Source organism: Dinoponera quadriceps, unplaced genomic scaffold (assembly GCF_001313825.1).
Source record: "Dinoponera quadriceps isolate SergipeBrazil2010 unplaced genomic scaffold, ASM131382v1 scaffold5685, whole genome shotgun sequence".
NCBI classification, from domain to species: domain Eukaryota; kingdom Metazoa; phylum Arthropoda; class Insecta; order Hymenoptera; family Formicidae; genus Dinoponera; species Dinoponera quadriceps.
Genome location: NW_014560135.1, coordinates 57,442 through 79,089, shown reverse-complemented (window position 1 = coordinate 79,089; position 21,648 = coordinate 57,442). Strand labels below are relative to the sequence as shown.

General features: G+C 40.8%; 2 protein-coding genes across 10 annotated transcripts in view; one reads left to right on the top strand and one right to left on the bottom strand.

Annotated features, from left to right (window-relative positions):
* Positions 1–529: 529 nt before the first annotated feature.
* On the top strand, positions 530–11,249 carry LOC106750640 (lamin Dm0-like). Of its 3 annotated transcripts, none has more exons than XM_014631121.1 (9): positions 530–1,132; positions 3,861–4,173; positions 4,256–4,548; positions 4,609–4,803; positions 4,862–5,096; positions 5,160–5,381; positions 5,636–5,740; positions 6,380–6,437; positions 9,159–11,249. In XM_014631121.1, exons 1-8 carry the CDS (start codon positions 702–704, stop codon positions 6,401–6,403), a joined length of 1,818 nt encoding a protein of 605 aa, XP_014486607.1. In that variant the 5' UTR covers positions 530–701; the 3' UTR covers positions 6,404–6,437; positions 9,159–11,249. The 3 variants fall into 3 exon arrangements, 2 of the variants coding, with proteins under 2 accessions (XP_014486607.1, XP_014486606.1); XR_001374968.1 differs by lacking the exon at positions 6,380–6,437 and having other exon boundaries at positions 702–1,132; positions 9,159–10,397; positions 10,658–11,249; XM_014631120.1 differs by lacking the exon at positions 6,380–6,437 and having other exon boundaries at positions 702–1,132.
* Positions 11,250–11,395: 146 nt separating this feature from the next.
* Positions 11,396–21,648, bottom strand: part of LOC106750641 (leucine-rich repeat protein soc-2 homolog) — a 44,788-nt gene continuing 34,535 nt past the window's right edge. For all 7 annotated transcript variants that reach the window (XM_014631127.1, XM_014631123.1, XM_014631124.1 and 4 more), the window contains 2 exons: positions 14,310–14,524; positions 11,396–13,880 (listed from right to left, as the gene is read on the bottom strand). In XM_014631127.1, coding sequence (XP_014486613.1) covers positions 13,035–13,880; positions 14,310–14,522 — 1,059 coding nt within the window. In that variant the 5' untranslated portion in view covers positions 14,523–14,524 and the 3' untranslated portion in view covers positions 11,396–13,034. The remainder of the gene's footprint in view (positions 13,881–14,309; positions 14,525–21,648) is intronic.

The following is a 21,648-nucleotide window of genomic DNA, read 5'->3' as shown; positions in this document are numbered from 1 at the left end:
ATTTCGTTGGTGTAACTGAATTTTCTGGGAATCAGATGAAAAAGATTTCTGTAGGAGATATCCACTCGATCAATTGTTCTCAGTTGTCTCAAGTCTTAATACGTTGCCCGTGCAAAAAGATTATTCGAGAACCACGATATTTGTGACTAAAGTTGCAAGCAACACTTTTAATACAGGTTCCTTTAGCATGTGCTATTTTTAATATTACATTTATTGTTGACAAAGTTATTGTACAAGAGATGTAAATGAGGGGTTCACAGCCTTTCCTCTATCGAATAACTGCTATTCGTAGGCCGTTCTCTAATATTTAATATTGTAATACGTATGTCTACTTCAAATTAATATTTATTATTTAGATAATGAAATAAAGTTAGTTTGCTTGATAAGTAAGAAAATGTACACCGCTGATGCGATTTACAAAACGTGTTCGAGATACGATTCAACGATCCCGCCGCGGCCGTTAGCGCCGTCGCGAATGCGCACGAGTCGATTGCGCAGCGTCCCTGTAACGCGTCACCCTATGGCGGCGCGCGTTGGTCGCGGTAGTACGCATTTAGCTGCGAGGTGTCTGAGTGTATCGGTCGTGATAGGATAGACGGACGCGCCGACCTTTCCGATAGTGGGTTGATGATTCGTTAGACCCGCCTGCCAGCCTGCCTGCTTCTTTGTTCGCGCGATAAGATCGAACGAGATTACGAAACATGTCGACCAAGTCGAGCAAGAAGACCGCGGCCGCCGCCGCCACCGCCGCCTCGTCTTCCTCCGGCGTCAGCAGCATGCAATCGCCGCCAGCGAGCACGTCGACGCCGATCGGCGGCCGGCGACCCGGCAGCCCGCTCAGCCCTACCCGCTATTCTCGGCTACAGGAGAAGCAGGAGCTCCAAAATCTCAATGACCGTTTGGCGTGTTACATCGAAAAGGTGCGCTACTTGGAGACCGAGAACTCCCGACTGACGCGGGAGGTGCAGACCACCCAGGAAACGGTCACCCGGGAGGTGTCCAATATCAAGTCTATGTACGAGCACGAGCTCTCCGACGCGAGGAAGCTGCTCGACGAGACGGCCAGGGAACGCGCCAAACTCGAGATCGACACGAAACGCTTGTGGGACGACAACGAGGATCTCAAGAGCAAGTGAGTAGAGCGGTGTGTGTTGCGCGCGTGCGCCTGCCTTGAGTTTGTTTCAGCCGAATTGAGCGTGAGGATTAACGTTGACAGATATATTGCTTTGATCGACGCCTTCGGAGATATCGCCAGTCAATCTGCTCTCTCTCTCTCTCTTTCTCTCAGTGAGAATTCTAGTCGACGTATACACGATATATATATATTATTTACGTCGCTCGGATGTAGTGATTAGCAAAGTAACGCAAAAAAAAAAAAAATCCACTCGGATGTGAATACTATAGAGCCCGAGAGACGCGTTTCCACAAGGATAGGAGTTTATCTCGAGATTCTGGCTACAACGAATAATTTTTATATATAGCGAGTGTATTTTTTTTCGTTTTCCACCCTCCTTTATGCTTGTTATAGCAAGTAAACCATATTTATGTGTATTTACATGCATTTGCTTCAATGGAGAAACCACAAGCCAAAACGCAACTTGACACATCGGTATTAATAGAAATGTGGAGAATGTCGGTTTCCTTTCTCTCTTATTTTTTTCGCTCGCTTATTCCCATGGCATTTACATACCTCTTGTCATTGAACGTTGTAAATTATGATTCATCATACATTCCTCGACTCAATTTCTGAGAAGTCGTCCGATGAACGCGCGTCCCTTTACTTGAAATTGCACACATACGAAACATAGCTGTAGCTACTATGATAAAAAATTTTCTGTAACGCACGACCCATGCAAGTTGCTTTGTTCGTTAAACGCAAAATGAATATGTTGAAAAGTAACACAAATATTATGTCAAAAATTAACACAAACTTGATACGACACTGAAGTATAAAATGTGTATTATTTTACAACACTTGTTGAATATCGACTCAACGTAAATACAATATGTTAAATTTACACGCGGATATGTGAAAATTTTAACACAAATATATTTCTTTGTGATTGGTTAATAAACTCGAGCAATGTATTAGAGGATATTAACGCCTATTTATATAAACATTTTTTTTTTCCAAGAATTATAACAAGGTGAAAATAAATGCACAAGTGTGAAAATAACGTATTTTATATTTCAGTGTCGATCAACACGATATTATAGATGTTAATTTTGTGACAGTAATTGTCGACATAACGTATTACTTTGTGTATGTTTGTGTAGAGAAAAATTTATGTGGTAAATTTAACACCAAATTGTGTACATGCAAATTCTACAAGCTGTATATTACATACAGGACAACGGAAGAGAGACGAAAAGTATAATCGACTCACCTTAGCAACACGGCTTATAAGCGCGCTAAACAACCTAAATGTGGCGATCGATATTTTTGTACTTATCATTTACTATTACCACACACACAGATATTATCTCGCCGCGAAAATTTGTCGTACTTGATAGCGCGTACTTCCGGATTCTCGCCACAAGAGACTATTATTATGCGTCGCCAATATTTTCTTTCGATCAACCGTCGGATGTAAAGAAACTTTGAGTTCGCTTGTGTTGGCGAATTTAATATAATTTTTACAATGTTCAGGAACATTTTGCTTAATCGTCGCGAATTAATTCGGAAACATTTTCTGCGTTACGACAAATGGTGTTGGGTTATAAGACGAACATCATATTGTTTGTAAACACGGCGATCTAAAAAGTAACTTTAATCTTGTTGCGTTGATGAAAGTGGGACACATCGGCATTGAGTGCGAAGGAATTCGGACGGCATGAACGGCGGCTTTCGTCGGCGCTTAGGTAGCGTGACGTTACTACGGCGGTTGCATCACGCTTACTATACGGTGATGATGTCAGCAAGCGTATCACCTGACCTAAAAACATTGACTTTGTTTCTCTGTCATGGTGTGCCGATCGATTTCGTCGAGAGTGAAACCTCTGTACAACACCGTGTTCTATCGATCTTGCCTTTTTATTCGCTTTCGAAATAACGTTGTCTTCTCGGACAAACGATTATATGACATCACCAGTTGAAAACCACTGAGTGATAGTTCGCGCTAAAATGTCATGATATTTTTGGTCGTGACGTTTCCCGTCGCAACGACACAAGGCGGACCGAAGGAACTTCTCACCCAGTGATGTATATTGCATCGCGAATTGAAAATGAATGAAAAAGAGCCGATAGAGGGGCGATGCAAAACTTTCGAGAAAATTCTGAAAATTCGAATAACGAGACACATTTGGTAAAAGCAGCACAACGGTATATCGCGAACGACCTCGAAAACCTTTCGATCGATCCGGCGGCGGAAAAAGCGTTGTACGAAACCGTGGCTGACATCATGTCGGCCGCCATTTTACAACGGTATTACACACGAAAGGACGAACGTGTAGATTCGTCTCACCCCCTTGATCGTTCCGAGCAATGGCGTGGGAACAGACGCGTTTTAGCGACCTTAAGCTCCCAACCGAGCGAGACGACGCCTGGGGCCACCATGGTAGAAAATAAAATTCTCAATGTGGGTCGTGCACCGCTCGAAATAGAAACACGCGCCTCCTCCTGCCCGCGCTGCTTCTTCCTCGCGAACGACTCGGAACATTTTCGGAGGAAATATCAAACTATTCATCTGATATTATTATTAGTTTCCACTTCTGGAGAAAACGAGATTCATATTTTCCATTTCGAGTAAATAATTTCTGTTTCACGAGAGTTGTTTTGACAGGCCGTTCAAGGTACTTTGTACGTGAGGAGAAATTGTCGCTTCATTGAAAATATAACGGATGGAAACCGTCTGCTACAGGTTGGACAAGAAGACGAAGGAATTGCAGATTTCTGAGCGAAATGCGATGATATACGAGACCCGCTTCAACGACATGCAATTGCAGTTTAATCAGTCGCAAGCAGAACGTAAAAAGTTCGCGGAGAAGGAGCGAGAATTGGAGAAGGAGCTAGATCGAGTGAAAGGATTGTTGGACGACGCTCGCAAGCACCTTGAGGAAGAGACTCTGCAACGAATCGATCTCGAAAACAACATTCAGACCCTCAAGGAGGATATTACTTTCAAAGATCAGGTTTATCAGCAAGAGCTTTCGGAGACCCGTACGAGACGACAGGTTAGTATTTGTTTTTTCAAACAACGAAATCTGATGAGAGAGAGAGAGAGAGAAGAATTGCAGCAATCCTACGTGGTTTCAGGTGGAAATATCCGAGATCGATGGCCGTCTCGCTGAACAGTACGAGGCTAAATTACAGCAGTCCCTGCAGGAATTACGCGATCAATATGAGGGTCAGATGCGCGCTAATCGCGACGAAATCGAGCTTTTGTACGAGAACAAGATCAAAAACTTGACGTCTCAGGCGCAACGTAACAGCGGAGCCGCCACTATGGCGGTGGAAGAATTGAGACAGACGCGAAGTAGAATTGAAAGTCTCAATACCAAGATCAACGAGCTTGAAGCCACCATTAATGCTATTAATGCGCGCAACAGGTAAAGTTTGCGGAATTCTTCAATGTAAAACCGTTGGTAACCGTTGGTTTTAACCGACAGGGACTTGGAGAACTTGCGAGAGAACGAACGCGCTCGTTACACGGAGCAGATGGCCGCGTTGGAGTGCGAGGTGGCGCGTATGCGAGAGGAAATGGCTCAGCAATTGCAGGAATATCAAGATCTCATGGACATTAAAGTAGCGCTCGACTTGGAAATCGCCGCGTACCGCAAGTTGCTCGAGTCCGAAGAGGCGAGGTGAGCGAATCAACGTACGCGGCGACGCTTGCTCTTGATTTACCAATCGAAATTCCAGATTAAACATCACGCCTGTACAGTCGACCAATACCTCCATGTCCACTGGTGGTAGAACAACTCCGTCCAGGCACATCCCTCTCAGAGGCGGTAAACGAAAACGTACTTTGTTGGAAGAAAGCGAGGAGCGGAGCAGCAGCGACTACAGTGTTACTAGTTCCGCCAGAAGTGACGTAGAGATCACGGAGGCTGATCCCCAAGGACGATTCGTCAAACTGACCAACAAAGGAATCAAGGTAAAGCCCCGGAAGATTGTTGCGTTTAGTTAGTAACGACGCATGTTTCTGTTCCCCTAACAGGAGATAGGCTTGAGTGGATGGCAGATTATTCGTAAAGCTGGCGCTCTGGAGACGGTTTTCAAGTTCCATCGTACCGCGAAGCTCGACGCAAGCGCCACGGTGATGGTTTGGTCGGCCGATATCGGCGCGACACACGAGCCACCATCGAACGTTGTTATGAAGGGACAGAAGTGGTTCGTAGCGGATAATATGACTACGATTCTGCTAAATAACGAAGGAGAGGTAAACTTTCTTCTCTTACGCGAAGTATCCTACGTAGTGTAGGGGAGGGGGACCACCCGTTCATATGAAAAAAGCAGCGCGAAGGAAGTCGCAAAATATTCCTTTCGGAATATTAATTGTAGAAACTGCAGCATAAAAACATAGAAGAAGCTATTGTCGTTGCAACGAAAAGTTACCGCGGTCTTCCCTACTATGAACCTGCGCATTTTGAAAGTACATTTCGTATCGAAGACTAATTAAATGTTCTAATATAGGAAATGGCAACTTCCGAACGCAAGAGACAGCAGTTATCGACATCCTTGTCTCGGCACAGGGAAAGCTTAGGATACCGACCATCCGAGGAGATTCACCACCAACAGGTAAGAATACAGTTTACTACATTATGCTGAGCGATGTACGTGGTGAAACGAAGCTTTACGAAATAAAGGCGAGTAAATGTCGCAGCCCGAAAAAAATAGTGACATGTAACGCTGTTGTATATTCGTTAAATTACTTTCTGAGTGAGTTCTGGATTAATTTTCACTCGTTTCGACTGAGAATTCACCACAAGCGAGTGAATATATTGCTACTCTAACTTAAAATTCACTCCAAGTAATTTATAGAATACATCCGCGTTTTATTTTAACTGCAGCAAAAAAATGTCGATCGAATATTTAGTGTGTGTCGCAATGCAATGTGTAATAAATAGTTTGAAGTACTACATAGTCGGTACACTAGATGGAACGTACAATCATGAATACTATACGACGAGGAAAAAAAAAATCGATCTCGATAGTCACGCTTTTCGATTCCATTTCCCAAATACTATCTGAAGAAGACAATGTGGCTATGAATAATATTTATACTTTTAAGGCATTACGGGGTTTAATTAACAATGATGCGTAGTCAGTCAACCAACAACACTTTTACTCGTTTTTTGTTATATACGGAATAAGTGTTGCAGACAACTAATTTTGGGGGGTAGTGTTTTTCACAACAATTCACTTCTTGTTCCATAGAGAAGATATCTCTACCCGTATTAAGGGTGAGGGCACACGACTCTGATGGGCACTTTATGTAAGTTGTTTTATAACCTATCAGATGTACAAATGTTCAGCGTTACGTTGTCAATAATACTATATGCACTCATAATACAAGAATTATTTCGCTTTATATTTTATTAGTTCTCATGCAGCACATTGCCTTGATGCTCACGCTTGACTAAAATTCTCATGCCTTACGGGAATTAATAATCTTTGTTGAGACTATTATCATCCCATCATTTAACCACATTGTCTTTAATTTAAAAATATTCAACAAGAATTATACATCCATATAGATAATATTTTTATAACTTCCTTTCTAGAGTGGAATTGTATACATGTATATGTATACAGGGTGAGTCAGTTAAGACCAGTCGAACCGAATGACACCCACAGTTTTGAAGATAGAAAGAAATGCTTGAAATAAAAATTGTTCAGTATCGAGCGGGACATTATGCGATGTAATGTAAACATTTTTCCCAGGTGAAGGCGCTTAGGAGATTTAAAGGCCATCTTCATTTTCTTCTTTTTATTTAACCATATAGTTTTTTTTTTCTTTTACATAAAACTGATTTCTCTGTTCATTCTGCGTATAAAAGTACTACTAAAAGGTAAAATCATCGAAAAGTGCATAAGGTAATAAGAAAATCAGATGATCCACTTGAAAAAATAAAGACGACCTTCAAATCTCTTAAGCGCATCCAATTGGGAAAAAATGTTCACCATCGCATAATGTCCCCCTCGATACCAAACAACTTTTACTTTAAGCATTTCTTTCTATCTCCAAAACTGGGTGTTATTCGATTGTTTGGTCTTGAGTGACTTATTCTCTGTGTGTGTATGTGTGTGTGTGTCGTGGGTTGCAACCATTTAAAATATTATATATACTGTTCTTGTGTTTTTTTTGTTTTTCAAATATGAGAAATGTAAATATACGAATATAAGGTCTACGTGTGTATCACAAGTTTTTCAAATCGCAATTTAAAGGTTTATCTCTCTGTCGAATTTTCGTCTGATATCTATAACAAATGAGTTTGTTTTATACTCTTGTTAGAATTGTACGCGCTAACGGATATGATAATTAATTTGAGAAACTGCGCATACACTTGCTTTAATTTAGAATGCGAGTGATGGTAACATTTATAAATAACAAAAACTTAATTTGGCGTGTATATATACATTGTGCTGCATATTAATACAATAATAGAGATGTAATGTGAAATAATAGACCGCGTCGAGGAAATTTGCATAAAATACGAGTAAGGAAGATCGGTGACTTTTAATGTTGCATTATGATGTGCTCCATATTTTCATATACATAGATTTCACTCTCTGTGTGGATTTAACAATTTTAAATGTCATTTGCTTGTATCTGGGTGATGAGAAATGGGTGATTGTACAATATGTGAATCGATATTTAATTTTTTCCTGGAAAGACCAATCGACTTTTAAATTTGATCGATTTCGATGTTGTTAATTTTTTAATGTAATATTGCAAAATTTCATTACTGGAGTTTACTAGACATATAGCTTATGTATGGAATTTGTATTGTTTTATTTTGCTCAGATCTTTCCTTTTTCAGTAATGCAATTCAACGCCAGAGGGACTTATTTTTCGTTAGTAAATTAACCCTTTGCACTCGAGGGCTCCGGAGCGGAGCCATTTAAAATTTGTCTTCAAACTCGAGGGCTCCGCTATGGAGACAACGCAAATAACTTTCAGTTCATAACATAAGGACAAAGACAAATCGTAAAAACTATTGTGTATAGGATATTCCGCTCTTGCTATTTGCATTTGAGTTTGAAGACAAATTTTAAATGGCTCCGCTCCGGAGCCCTCGAGTGCAAAGGGTTAATATAAAGAGGATACCCAATCCACTGATTGATCGAAAAATAACAAGTTTATTCAATTCAAATGTAATATTACTTGCGAAAGTAAAAAAGTTCCAGTCATCGAATGGTATTGCTTTGAAAAATAAAAGGATTTTACGATTTGTCGTTGAGTCTACCGCGACCTCGATTCTTAGGCAAATATTCCTAGTCAAATCTTATATTTAAGATCGTCTCGAGTTCATTTTCGGGCTGTACGTTTCATTGGCTACGAAATGTCTGAAAATGAGCCGGTTTTAAATATAAGACTGACTATAAATACTGCCCCGCTGGATCCCATAGTCGGATCGTTAAGATCGTCTTGAACGTTGTAGCCAGTGAAATGATTCGTTGTGAATACCGGCCTTAGATGTTGGCAGCTCGTAACTTCGGAACCAATAAAAATAACAGGCCCAACGATTTTTCGTCGACACGTCATCTGGCGATGATGAATAGTTTGAGTCTCGGCTGAAAGCTCCTTAAACCGACCTGTTGGAATTATCGTTGTATTTATTAGTTGCATAATCTCTGCTACGAGCTACCATCACTACTTTTAACGAAGAATTAGAGCCGTAGTGCAATTCAACGATGAGTTGAACAACCATTTCTTTTTCATACGCGACTCAGCTGTGGTCGGGGAAATCTTTTTATTTTCAAGCGGTAAATACTGATGACCTTGTTATTTAAGTAGCACAACTCGGCCAACTTGATTCAATTCTTTATAAACTGATTCTTTGAATGTCGATTGAGTTTTCTTCCCTATCCGTGACTAAACAAACGCTAGTAATCATGCAATCGGTTAAAACGAATCAGGGTCTGCGGTAATTACTCGTTCATCTTACATTTCTCGTTTCGCTGATGAAACATTGTATGTTTTGTGTTTCAGGGCGACCCCCAAAGTGAAGAGCGTTGCCGCCTTATGTGAACGTAAATTTATCGTAAGCTTAAATGTAATATCAAAAAGATTCTAAAAAGCTATCTATGATAATGGGGCTTCATTCCGTCAGCACCATTTTAAATAACTGATAAAAGAGATCACGCCATTAACACAGAAATTAATTTAGAATATAATATCAGAGATATGTGAAGATCGGATATCTTAGGTTGTGGGTTACAACAACGAGAGAAAAACGATGATATGAAATGAAGATTGAGACATTGTGCGATTTCCTTACATTTATTACAATAGAGTATATAGATATATATAAGTATGTACAACGTATGAGAAGATATTGTATAATATATTTGAGCTGACAAGAGTTCAAATCAAACTTAACAAATGGGTTCCGTGAATAAATACGTTGCATTTACGAAATTATTTCTTACGAAAGAATTGTATTCCGTTAAATCCACAGGCGTACAACGATCATCTGATACAGACGGATAATAGCGTTCGCGCGAGTATCGTCCATTTTCTCTTACGAAATGTATCGCGCAGAATTCGTCCGTACGAATCGTTTCATGCGTTCGTCTTTATCTCTTCCAAATGGTAATATTGGCCTAATAACATGTGTTGTAGTAATTTACAATTAATCTATGACAACTAGTTACGTTTATGTTCGTTCATCTTGTCCAACAGGAAACATTAAGTTATCAGTATTTACCTTATGCTCTTTTTTACTATTTCTTTTTCAAGGGGCCACATACATGTAAATGTGTCAAGAAAATCGATTATTCAAAAATATACTCTTTTACTATCATTATAGAAGATTCCCTGAAAATTTTATTCGAAAATTCGTAAAAATGATGGAGTTATAGTCTGTTGTAGTATAGCGCACACAACCGTTCACCTCTGTTACAACGTATCAGTTTCCTGTCGAAGGAGATTCGAATTAATTTGTGATACAGTATGTTCCCGTATGTGCGAAGAATCTTGAAAGTCCTGCCACTTCGAAAAGCAGACGTATTCAATAGATGTAGCCGCAAGTACTTAATGAACAGTTGCATTAAAAATAATGCAAGCTATGAAATTATCGTCGGAAGACAATCGGCATTTAAGTAACGCGCATGCAACGCTAAGTAAGGTGAAGAAACATTGCTGCACCGACAACAATAAAAAGACTTTTTCGAAGCATCAAAAGGAGAAGAAACATCATACGGCCAAGGAATGGATGATTCTATGAAAGTATAACAAAACTTATTTTATTAAGCTCAAAACGTGTTTTTCTCGTTTTCGAAATCGGTCCCAGAAAAATCTCAGACTGTTATTAATAAACCGATTAAGCTGTTATTTGACACGGTAATTTTTAACAAGTAGTACTTGCAAGATCGCACCTTTAACTTCGAACATCTACCATATCCATGCAAATTTTTTCAAATCAGCTCCGACAAGCATCAGTTTTGTTTACCTACTTCAAAGAAAAATAATGTTCTTTTTTGTTTCAGATAAATAATAGCGGAGATATAGCTGGTACCATTTTTGTCGTCGACAGCAATACTACTGCATTTGTTTATGCAGCGGAGTAATTTTTAGGAAATTGTTCATATTACTATTAACAGACATTTTAGTTAAAAGTACATCCTTTCCTTTCCTCTTTTATAACTGATCGCCTTCTAAAAATTCGTGAAAATCATTTTTTACGCGTCTATGTATGTATGTAGCCCCTTAAGTATAACAGTGTCAGACTGTGGGAATAGTAAAGTACGATAGTTTCGTGTGCTGTCGTTCGAGTGGACAATTTCGGCCTAAAGAAAATGTTCGATTAAGATTCGAGCGAAATATTGTGGTCGGTTATACTACATATCGATGAAGGAGAAGCATGTTCTTCGGCCGCGTTAAAACCGTGAAATTGTGCATCTATTTGACTGCGCGTAACTCTGCCTGAGTTTTCTACGAAAATCGCGCAGATTTCAAGGAGAATTCTGAGAAATGTATTTTTGTTCCTACATAATTGCGCCCATTTCAGCATACGAAATAATTTTCTTAATTGTACTCAGCTTTGTATCATTTATACCAATAAAAATTACAAAAATGTAATTATTATTTTTCATGATAATAGCGATTTTTAAACACAGTAAGTCAGAGAAAGAAGGAGCGTCAAATCCAAATAAGGGTGAAAATAATATACTGTTCGTATTCAATCTTTGCAAATATATATATATATATATATATATATTATGAATTGGCTCTGGATATGCGTATATAGAAATAATTTAATAATAAAATTCTTATTTTGCTTAAAGCTGCTGTTTTATTGAATTGATAAACGTTGCGATTTTGCGCTACGAGTCGATTAATATTTTCATCGTATACATTGATCTTTTTACAGTTCGTTGTTTCAAAGATGTATTTCATTTAATAAACGGTTTTTCTCGTCCGGCATTTCTCGTTTTGTCACTTTTTTCTCATGACCGATACATCTATGAAAATTTATACATTACAATCTTATAAATATTTGCGATTGAATAAAATAGGTATTTTAGTGATATTTTTGACTGACTTTGTGGTGAAATAAATTTATGTGAATAACGGTGCGAAAATACGCTCATATATACGTACAAACTTATTCGAATGTATCAAAGGTGTAGAAAAAGTATCGCCCTATCAGATACAATGGTTAGATAAAAATGGTAAAAATCATGACAAGTGTGATTGAAGGGTGATTTATCGGATCTCAATTTTTATTGATACCTCTGTACATAGTTTGTAAAGTATTTCTCGTGTGTATTAAAAGGTAACGTGGAAATTAGTAAAAAAAATTGTCCAACGTCGTGTTACGCATGAGTTGTGTCGTTATTTCGATGGTAACGATTAACCCGTATTTATCTTATGATAAAATCAAATAATCTCTGCACCGGTACATATATGTATGAAATAAACCTATACACATGTTAGGAACTGAGAATATGACTTTGCGCTGGAGATGATCTTGTTTCCTTCTTTTTTTCTTTCATTTTCTTTAATAAGAGAGAAATCACGCATACTCCTCCACACTGTTCATTTTAGCTCGAATGTAACAAACGCTTGTGTGGATCTCGTTATACTATAGAATGTCCAGCGTCTTTATGCGTAAACTATAATAACCTATTCTCGATTTGTGAAAAATAAATACAAGTGGGATACAAAATTGTGCATGTGAAATAAGAGAGAGTAGAAGAAGCATCGACGAAAAGTAAAATCACACGGCTAGGTTAGGGGTTATTCTCCACTTTGGATTCTACGTGGTGGAAGTCTTCCGATAAGAATCCCTCTTCAAACACCATAAACCGTGGCGATAATAAATGCACCACTGATATCAGTCACACATGGGCAAGAATCACACGATTTCTTTCGAAACGAAAATTGGTGTTTTTTTTTATCGGCGCACACAAAGAGTACAGCGAGATTATTAGGTAGATGACGGTGGGGTATTTATTGAAACACACTCAGAGTCTTGGAGAAACCGTCACGTTTTCACACAGATATATATATATATCTCGTAACTGCTATATGTCAACATAATATGGAACATTTACACATTCGTTTATATCTGTGACAAGTGTAGTAATCTTGGCGTCCGAAGCGCCGTCTCGAACAACACCTTCGAAAAGTGACTAATATATATATATATATGTCAGTTGAGAAAAATTGCAACACATCGGTGGAAAATGGCAGTCACGACGGCACGTGTGTCCGTCGATATCGCGATTAAACTCTCAACAAACAGCAACAGGTCTCTCTCTCTCATTCGTGTGTCCTGCCATGCCGTCGGTCGCAAGTGAAACTGGTAGCGTCGACATCCACACATGCGAGCATCTCTTACAACGAGCCACCACGGTCGGTTCACGAATTACCCGGCGTGAGATTGCTGTTGAGCAGCTCGGTGTTGGCGTTGTTCGCCGCGAGTTGCTGCTGCTGCTGCTGCTTCTGCTTCCTACGTCGCCTGCGATTCCTCTTGTGGACGCAGAACAGAGCGACGAAGACGCATACGATAAACACCGAGACGCACGAGACGACCATTATCCAGACCGAACGAGCCTTCTCGGTCTCCAACTTTTGCTGTATCACCGCCAAGCAGTTGTCGTACAGCTCGAGCGTCCGATTGCTGAACTGCACATTGGCGCACCGGGCTGCGTTCTCGGACGACCAATCGCTGCAATTGAACGAATACGGCTTCACTTGAATTCGCCGTAGCTTCAGCCACGCTTTGAGCGCATGGCATTCGCAGCCCTCGCCGAATTTGATCGGATTTCTCGAGAAATCCAGCACCTCGAGCGAGCAGAACGGCGCGATGTCTTCGCTGCTGATGGAGACGATCGCATTGTCCGACAGGTTGAGGCGCATGAGAGTCGGCTGCACATCGATATCCGGGATCTTGGTGAGTTTGTTCTTGGCCAGTTGCAATATACTCAGAGGCGAGCTCACCGACACCTTGAACACCGAGTCGGTGAGCTTGTTGTAATCGAGGTAGAGGGTCCTGAGGCGCGGTAGCTGAAACAGGCTCTTGGGCAGATTGTCGCAACCGTTCTTCGTCAGGTCCAGCACCTGCAGGTAATGCTGATTCGCGAACGCAGCTTCCTCGATATTTTGAATAAAGTTGTCGGCCAGGTAAATGTACTGCAGATTCTTGTAAGGCAACAGACTGTCGTTGGTCAGCTCTCTCAGCCGGTTCACCGTAGCGTCCAGCACCTGCGCCAGCGAGAAAATAATACCTTATTTATCGATAAGATCTCGTAAAGACGCGGCTAGAAGACCGATATTAGCATTAATTTTCATGCGGCGCTTATATTTCCGTCGCTTCATTTCACTTGAAACCTACTACATGCTGTTATCGGCGAGGTTTACACGAGAAGTCTGGTATTTCTTCCGCACCAATCTACACGAATGAACTGCTCGCGTAATCTATAAATTTACATAGAGTTCTTGCAATTCATCAAGTGCGCAAGGAAATCAAATGTATGCAGAACTAAACGATTCACTCGCTACAAATTCGTGGGAAAATTTCAACCGCGCGATATCTATGCGAGACTAAGATGATCGAAAGCCGGATTTAGCATGTCTGGGAAATTCATCGAAGCAAGTTTACGAAAGTAGAGCGTAGCGTGTCGACATACTCACCTGTATGTCCGCCTTTAAGTTAATCGGGATTTCCTCCAGTTCCAAATTTGAACACCGCGCTTCCAACAACGAGTAGTCCCTCTTGTAACGACACCTCTTTACGCTTGAATCCCGGTCCACGATTTGCGAGGGCGAGCCCAGCACCATGACATCCGGCACCGTGGCCACGACGAAGCCCAGCAGCAGAAAACCGTTAAAGAGAAAGATGCTCATGTCTGCAACAGAATGTCGCGAAACGATCGTATGATACTTATTTATAATCGATGCGAATTCTGGCTGTATCGGCGAACAATATACAACGGATATTTCGACTGTAGCTTTATTATTATCTTTTCGATTCATCGTTTCCTCCACACGACTAAAATTCGACGTAGCTTTTTTTCCGAGGAGATCGCTTTTTTTGCAAAAGGGCGTAGTTAAAGAGAGTTGATTAGCGGATAGCTTTGAAAAAAAATTGTGGAAACTTTTCCAATCGCCCGAGCTATCTCCGTAACGTTCATTTACGTACAACTCTGGTATTTCCGTAGCCTAATTAACCACTGGGAGAGAAATTCCATCGGTGCACAGTCATTCCAGCCCTATTCGTGCCCGCCTGTGGTTATGATAATTCCGGTAAGCATCGCTCGACTTAAAGGGACAAACATTTCGATTATCTACGTATGTGCATTGTCTAAATGTCGCCGACGAGCGTTGACCTCTTATAGTCGGTTGACCCGACCGACCGTTCGGCCGAGTAATTTCCAGGTGATGATTTCAACTTTGCGCCGAACATTTCAGCCGCGTAGTAGATTTTCGGTCCGAAAGCTCCTCCGTCTATTTCTCGCACCGTTGTTGTGAAATTCACAGCGCAGTCGAGACGTCCTCGCGAAGAGTGTTAATATACGTAAAAGACGAAATCGAGCAGAAAATCCACGAGCAGACTGCGAAATCCGTTTATCTCATCTGTTGCTAATAAGCAGCCGAAAATATCCTTCGTAACGTAAATTAAACGCAACTTTAGTCAGTTGAAACGTATTAATCCACACTAATCCCCCCGCCATTACATCTCGTAAATGATTTTCGTCGGTCCGACGTCGCTGCGCCAATTCGTTTCGGTGCATTTTTGTCACGCAGGATTTATCGCGCGCGGTGAGATAAAAATTTCACGCTATAATATCCACCGGCTATCTAAGAGCTGGAAACCATAATTAAAATTAAATTGCAGTTGGCTAAGACGAAAGTGCTCTCTTCACCGAAAGCTTAATAGCAACCGAAGGGAGGAAGACGACGCTCGTTTGCCCGCACATTCCGAGACATTATTAATACAAATTGGAACGACGGTCTCTTTGCCGAACTCACACCGAGATACAAAATCTCGATAATCGCTGCTCCTTTGAGGCTACCGTTCTTCTTTCACGAACGTTTCGTCGAAATTACAAGTCTATTCGTATTGAAAATACGAGGGAGAACCGCTTGTCGTACGTGTGCGCAAAAATTAACGACACGAATAAATCGAATTATTCCGAATTATAGCGAGAAGAAAGAAGCGTTTCATCGACGTACTTTTGCTTACTGCATTTCGAGGTTTCCGTAACAACGTTGTTGATCGCTCGCGATAATATCGGATTGTTACGAAGCGTTATTTACAAAGTTAAACACGGCGCTATATTAATGATTTATGTTCATTTCTGGCGATCCGTAAATAATCGATGTAACGCTTGTTTCAGTTAGCAACGAGAGAGCAAACATGATTTAAAGATGCGCTTTGTGCGAGATATATTTGACACAAAGTCACTCACGATCGAGACGTTCAAGTGTAATAATATCGGGACGCGCCATTAAGGTTGAATTTCCGATATTCACAGACAGTACTGAAAACTTATACGTAACATAGATTTCTACTATAGTGAGATCGGAAATTTTCATAACGAAGAAAAAATCGAAGAATGCAGGCGCAAATGTATGCACACGATTGAACCTTCGGGGAAGAATTTGATAAAACGTTCCTACAATTGTCAGCTCGCGGCGAAGAATCGGCGCTGGTAACTTATTTCCGGCCTGATCGAGGAAAACAGACACCGTGATTCATGACATCGTGCAAAAGTTTTGAAAGAGGACGACGCGGTGTTTATTATCCCGAGATCCGATGAACCGCAGAAGCGCGGTAAGTCGAGCGAATATGACTTGGTAAAACGCTGTTCATTTTCGTAGTCAGGTACACGTAGTCAGGCCGGCCACATGTGCCTCGGCTCCTAACACGTGGCAAACACATTCCAAACGGCATAACCGTTTTCTTAGAACAGATAGGTTCAACTCATTTCCAGGTGGACCTCACAGTAGTTTCTCGTAGTATAATACTTTTACATCCCATTTTCTGCAACAAGTATAGACTCCCCTCTTTTTTCGTCGACATATATTTTCGTTGTCGATGTCATCGATCGGTGAAAGAATCTATCTTTCATCGTCATATCTTCACGGAAACAATTCGTCGCAAGGAGAAGCGAATAAAATTGCAACGAACGTACGTCTGCTTAAAACGTTGGGAAAGAAATAACGATTCCTTCGGATAAAAGAAGAATTTCGTCTCGATCGATTACATCCCCTTTGAATCCCCACACACAGCCGGAACTTCTGTAGCGCCAATTTTAGAAGCGGCTCCGCGTCGGCGTTTTACGAAACTCTCGCGAACCAAAATAGACTGTGTTATCGGGACGGTGCATGCGGCACGACATTGCGCGATATACAGCAACAGGTCTGCGCAATGTTATGGAAAAGTGGGCTCGGTCGGGCTGCTTCAGTAAAGACGTTTATTCACGACGCGTGTTAATATTCCTCATCTCGACAAACGTTTCTCTCTCTTTTGCTTCTTACGATGACGAACTAGATGAAAATCCGTACTAAATTCAAGTTAATAATTATTCCAATATTCCTTGGCAAATTTTTATTTGGATCAAGTAATATTTACTTTTAAGAGTAATTATTTACTTAAATATTTTTTCCTCTATATATTTCCGCTGCTGTAATATGCAAATGAATATTTTACGAGTTTACACGGCACAAATTTTGCCTACGTTCGGACACAGTTCGGCTGACATAATTTTGCAGCATCCGTAGTAGAACGAAAAATTCAGCAAAGGCAAGACTGGTCGATCGGATGAATCCACATCCTATGGTAATAATACGACTGATTTTAATGCGTGATATCAGTGCGTCTTTCTTTTCGGTCGATTTCGATACTTGACGACTTTTAGTCTCCTTTGAAATCACCGAGTGGTTACTAATGAAACATTCAAATTTTCCCCTTAATAAATAAAGGTATATTGAAAGCAAACTCTTTATATTGCAACAATATCGTTCGCCACATGTGGCGAATAGGTTATTGTATGGCACAATATCATACCAGGCAAAAAACAAACGACCGTATTGTGCTTTGGTATCTACGGAAAAGTCATGCAATCGATCTTTTCTCCCATAACAGAGATTCGTTAATTTTAATGGCGCGATCGTTGATTGTGTAGCTGTGAGAATTGTTCCAATAAAATTCACACGTCTCTTAAAGCGACCGCAATATTTATACTTTACTCACTGTTTGACTCTTTTTTCCACCGCACGATTGACTTCGAGATTTTAGTAGATTTTGTTGAGAATGGGAACATGACAAAATTGCTACTATCACGGGGAATGAAAACTGATAGAATTATTATCGGAATTCATTATTTATGCGTATAAAGTGCGCAAAAGCGTATTCTCGATTTTAAAATAGATATTTGTAGTTTGATCACTGCTTCGTGAATTCTACACTGGTCGAGCAGATTTTTCCCCGACTATATACAGTACGGCGAACTTATATGCACTTCGCAAATAGTGAGAGTCATACCGCTGCAATTTCCTCCGCTTCGTGCGCAGTCTGTTAAATCAACATAAAGGTTTCGGTATTAGAACATGCACCGCTCGTGCTTTTTATCGGCAAAAAAACGAATATACCGACGGCAGAAAATGTGATTAATTAATGAGAAGGAAAGAAAGAGAACATTATCACCTCTACATTTTCGTTGAGAACCACCCAAAAGATGCATCATGCGATGGTAAATTCTTTCAACAAACAACTCGAGATAGTTTGCAAAATATCGAAAATGAAAAAGGAGTGCGATTTAACAGGAAGCGCCGTGTAAACATCTCACCATAACTCGCTGGATCGACGTGAAACCTTAGCTTAAATTTAGCCAAACGCTTTTCTTGTCCATCCGCCGAAATAAACTCCTTCATTTTAATCGGTCACGACATTTCGCCGGGAGAAATGTCGTTTCAATAGTTCTGCAGGCAGGCGAAGGTGTGTTCGGTCAACAGAAGTAATAAAAGCCTTTGATCCGTTGGCGTGCACATCTTGATTTCCGTATGTACCGCGCGTTTGTGGGAAATTGCGAAATTCTTCGATCGTAAGAGCCGCCGATAATAGCATCGATTGGTGTTACTCATCTACGAATTCACAGAGTCTGCGTTGAGAAGCCGTGAAATGTCGACATTTTCTCAACAAGGATTATCGTATGTACACCTCCGGAGCACACCGATTTACGTCACTTTAATTCGCCGAGGTTCGACGTTGAAGAATTACAGCGTCGAGATTTTAACACACACGTTCGTTCCTTCGCGTGCTGATGTTTTTAATCTCGCAATTACGCGGTCGAATCGCTCAATTAAAGCTTCCCTCGATACTGCACGTTTTCACACAGCCGAGCGCGTTTGTGAAATAGCGCGCGAAACAGTCCCGCAACCTGGTTTTCGATATCTTGCGACACCAATTCCCTCGACCTACCCAATCTCGATCTTCGTTAAATGTTAACATTTCTCTTGTATTTCTTGCTCGTTTTTTCGTCTCACTTTTTTACGATGTAAACATCCGCGGTGAATTTATTCTGCATTCCCATTTGCGATAAATTTATTCCAATAGTTTTCTCTTTCTCCCCAAACGTGTTCCAATGGTAAACCGATTTTCGCGTCGACGGAAAAGCGAGACTCAATGCTAATTCCGGTGATTTCGAGCCGAAGGACGGAAATGCAATTGCGAGTCGCCGGGGTGTAAATTACACTCCACGCGGCCGTTTCCAGGTTAATGTACTTGGACAGGATCTTTAGTGCAGGGTGTTGGGTGACTTCACTAAGAAGTTTCCCGACCGACCCTTCATCACGAAGAACAAGCAATCAGCCCGTAAATGTCCGTCGCGCGGTATTATTGCAATGCAGATTTCTTCGTTCACTGCTGTCTTATTTAACCGTTCATTTAGAGCCTGCGTTGATTCAAGCGCAGCGCAGACAGAGTAGATTACATCACACACAAAAAGGATCAAATTTGCTGTGCGATTCCTCTTGTTAGATTGAGCGTCTTAACGATGAAGGCTGTTTCATCAGGAATCAAGGAAAAGTTTCAGTAAACAACTTTGCACAAAGTACCGTTATAAAAACAAAAAACAAAAATTTAACAAAGGTGATCTGTTTAATTAAAGCGCGATCATTGGCGTAAATTGCAGCCGCTTCGAGTAAATCTCTTTGTCGATAATTGATTAAACTTTTCAATCTCCTCGATTTTATACAAGAAGTAATTTCCGCCCCCGTCGTCGATTTTATCCTCTCGACTCTGCGTTTCTTCTACGAGTTTCCTTATTAAAGAAATAATTTTGCCGCGGCAGTTCTAACAAGAGGAGAGAAAAATGGAAAAACAAAAAGGCGGAAGAAACTATTGTACGTGTCGGCGCGAAAAAATAGAATCGTTACTCGAGTGCAAATGTCCAGTCAATCACTTTGGAGGAAAAAAAGACACGATGTACAGAGCGCGCGGAAGTACGTGCAATTTTAGCACACACGAAGTGGCGGCGATCGACGACGAGCGGAATAAAACAAATTCGAGCGAGAAACCGCCAGAAATAACGGCACATCGGAAACGAAAATATCTGCGAAACGTCACGAGCGGCGCACAATGCAGCGGCCCTTTATCTTCCCCTCGTTCTCACCTAGTGTCTGCCCAAATATTTTTTTCGCCACGGTTTGTCGCACGTTCGCGACTGTTAACCCTCGCCACTGATAAACGCGCGAAACACTTCGATTTGTTAAATTGCAAAAGGAAAAATACGACGAATGATCTGCGTAGTGTCACGCGTGGACAACGAAGAAACAGTCGGTTCAATTAATTTCACGCCGGGAAAAATTGCGATATTGTGTGTCGCAGCGTTGAGTATCAAACAGTTTATTTCGCGACAATTCCGTAATAAAAACTTGTTGTTTACTGATTGTGAAATTTTGCGAGCGCGTGCAATGAACAATTTATCGGAATGATTAACTTTTTAATCGGCCTTATATTTGATGAGATATTTACAAAATATGCCAAAAATTCAAACGTTTCGCTGTAAAAAGAAGAAAATAACACCGTCGTAACATTTATATGGAACATTATACTCGATCGGATGAAGGGACGCGTTTCATCGCGCCCGCTTTAAAAGAGTCATCCATCCTCCGCTAACATTTGAATCCGCTATTCGCTAGCGAATTTTAAACTTGTTTACAATACGTTTCAAGCTCCATTTATACAAACTCATTATGCGACGAGTGCGCTTTTGAAAAATACGCATAATAAGTGAATATGGATGCACCGTAAAATTAATGAAAATATGCTGATAGAAAGGAAACTAGCAGTAGTGTAGATAGATTCCGATTACAGTCGCGGAACACTCGCTCAACTATTCCGCGGAGAATCGACGCGATTATATCATCTCTGACAAGAGTTGCGCGGATAGAGCTTTGATCGCGCTTCCGAACGGTGCGATTTCACGGCAATTGGCCAAGTTGAGCGGTACCCTATTGCGCCCATTCTCCTAAACGCTTTTTCATAGTTTCCCGAGAGCTAAATTCTCCCTCTCTCTCTCTCTCTCGCCGTATTTACCATTCCCCGGCGTACTATTCCGCATTGTTGGATTTCCAAATTTTCCCGTTATTCGTTTAGCAAGTCGGAGGCTTTCGCGCGGCTGTTCGATGCCTAATTCCGTGTGCTCGACTCGTCGCATTTGTGCAGACGACATTTAATAATCATCCCTTTGTGGGCGATTAATGATACTGAATACATGTCGATTAATCCATATTAATTTATTAATAAAGTCGAATAACGGCGGCTTTTGAATTCGTTATAATGGCGCTCATATACGACGGATCCACCACACATTAATTAACCCCAGGAATTTGCTTACCGACTCACACTTTAATTAATCCTTCGTGCGCTCGACAATTTTTGGTATCCTCGCGGCAAATTATATAGCAGTGAAGAAACTCATTTTCTAGAATTAGTAATTGCCGATGGCGAAGCGACGTCTTTCTA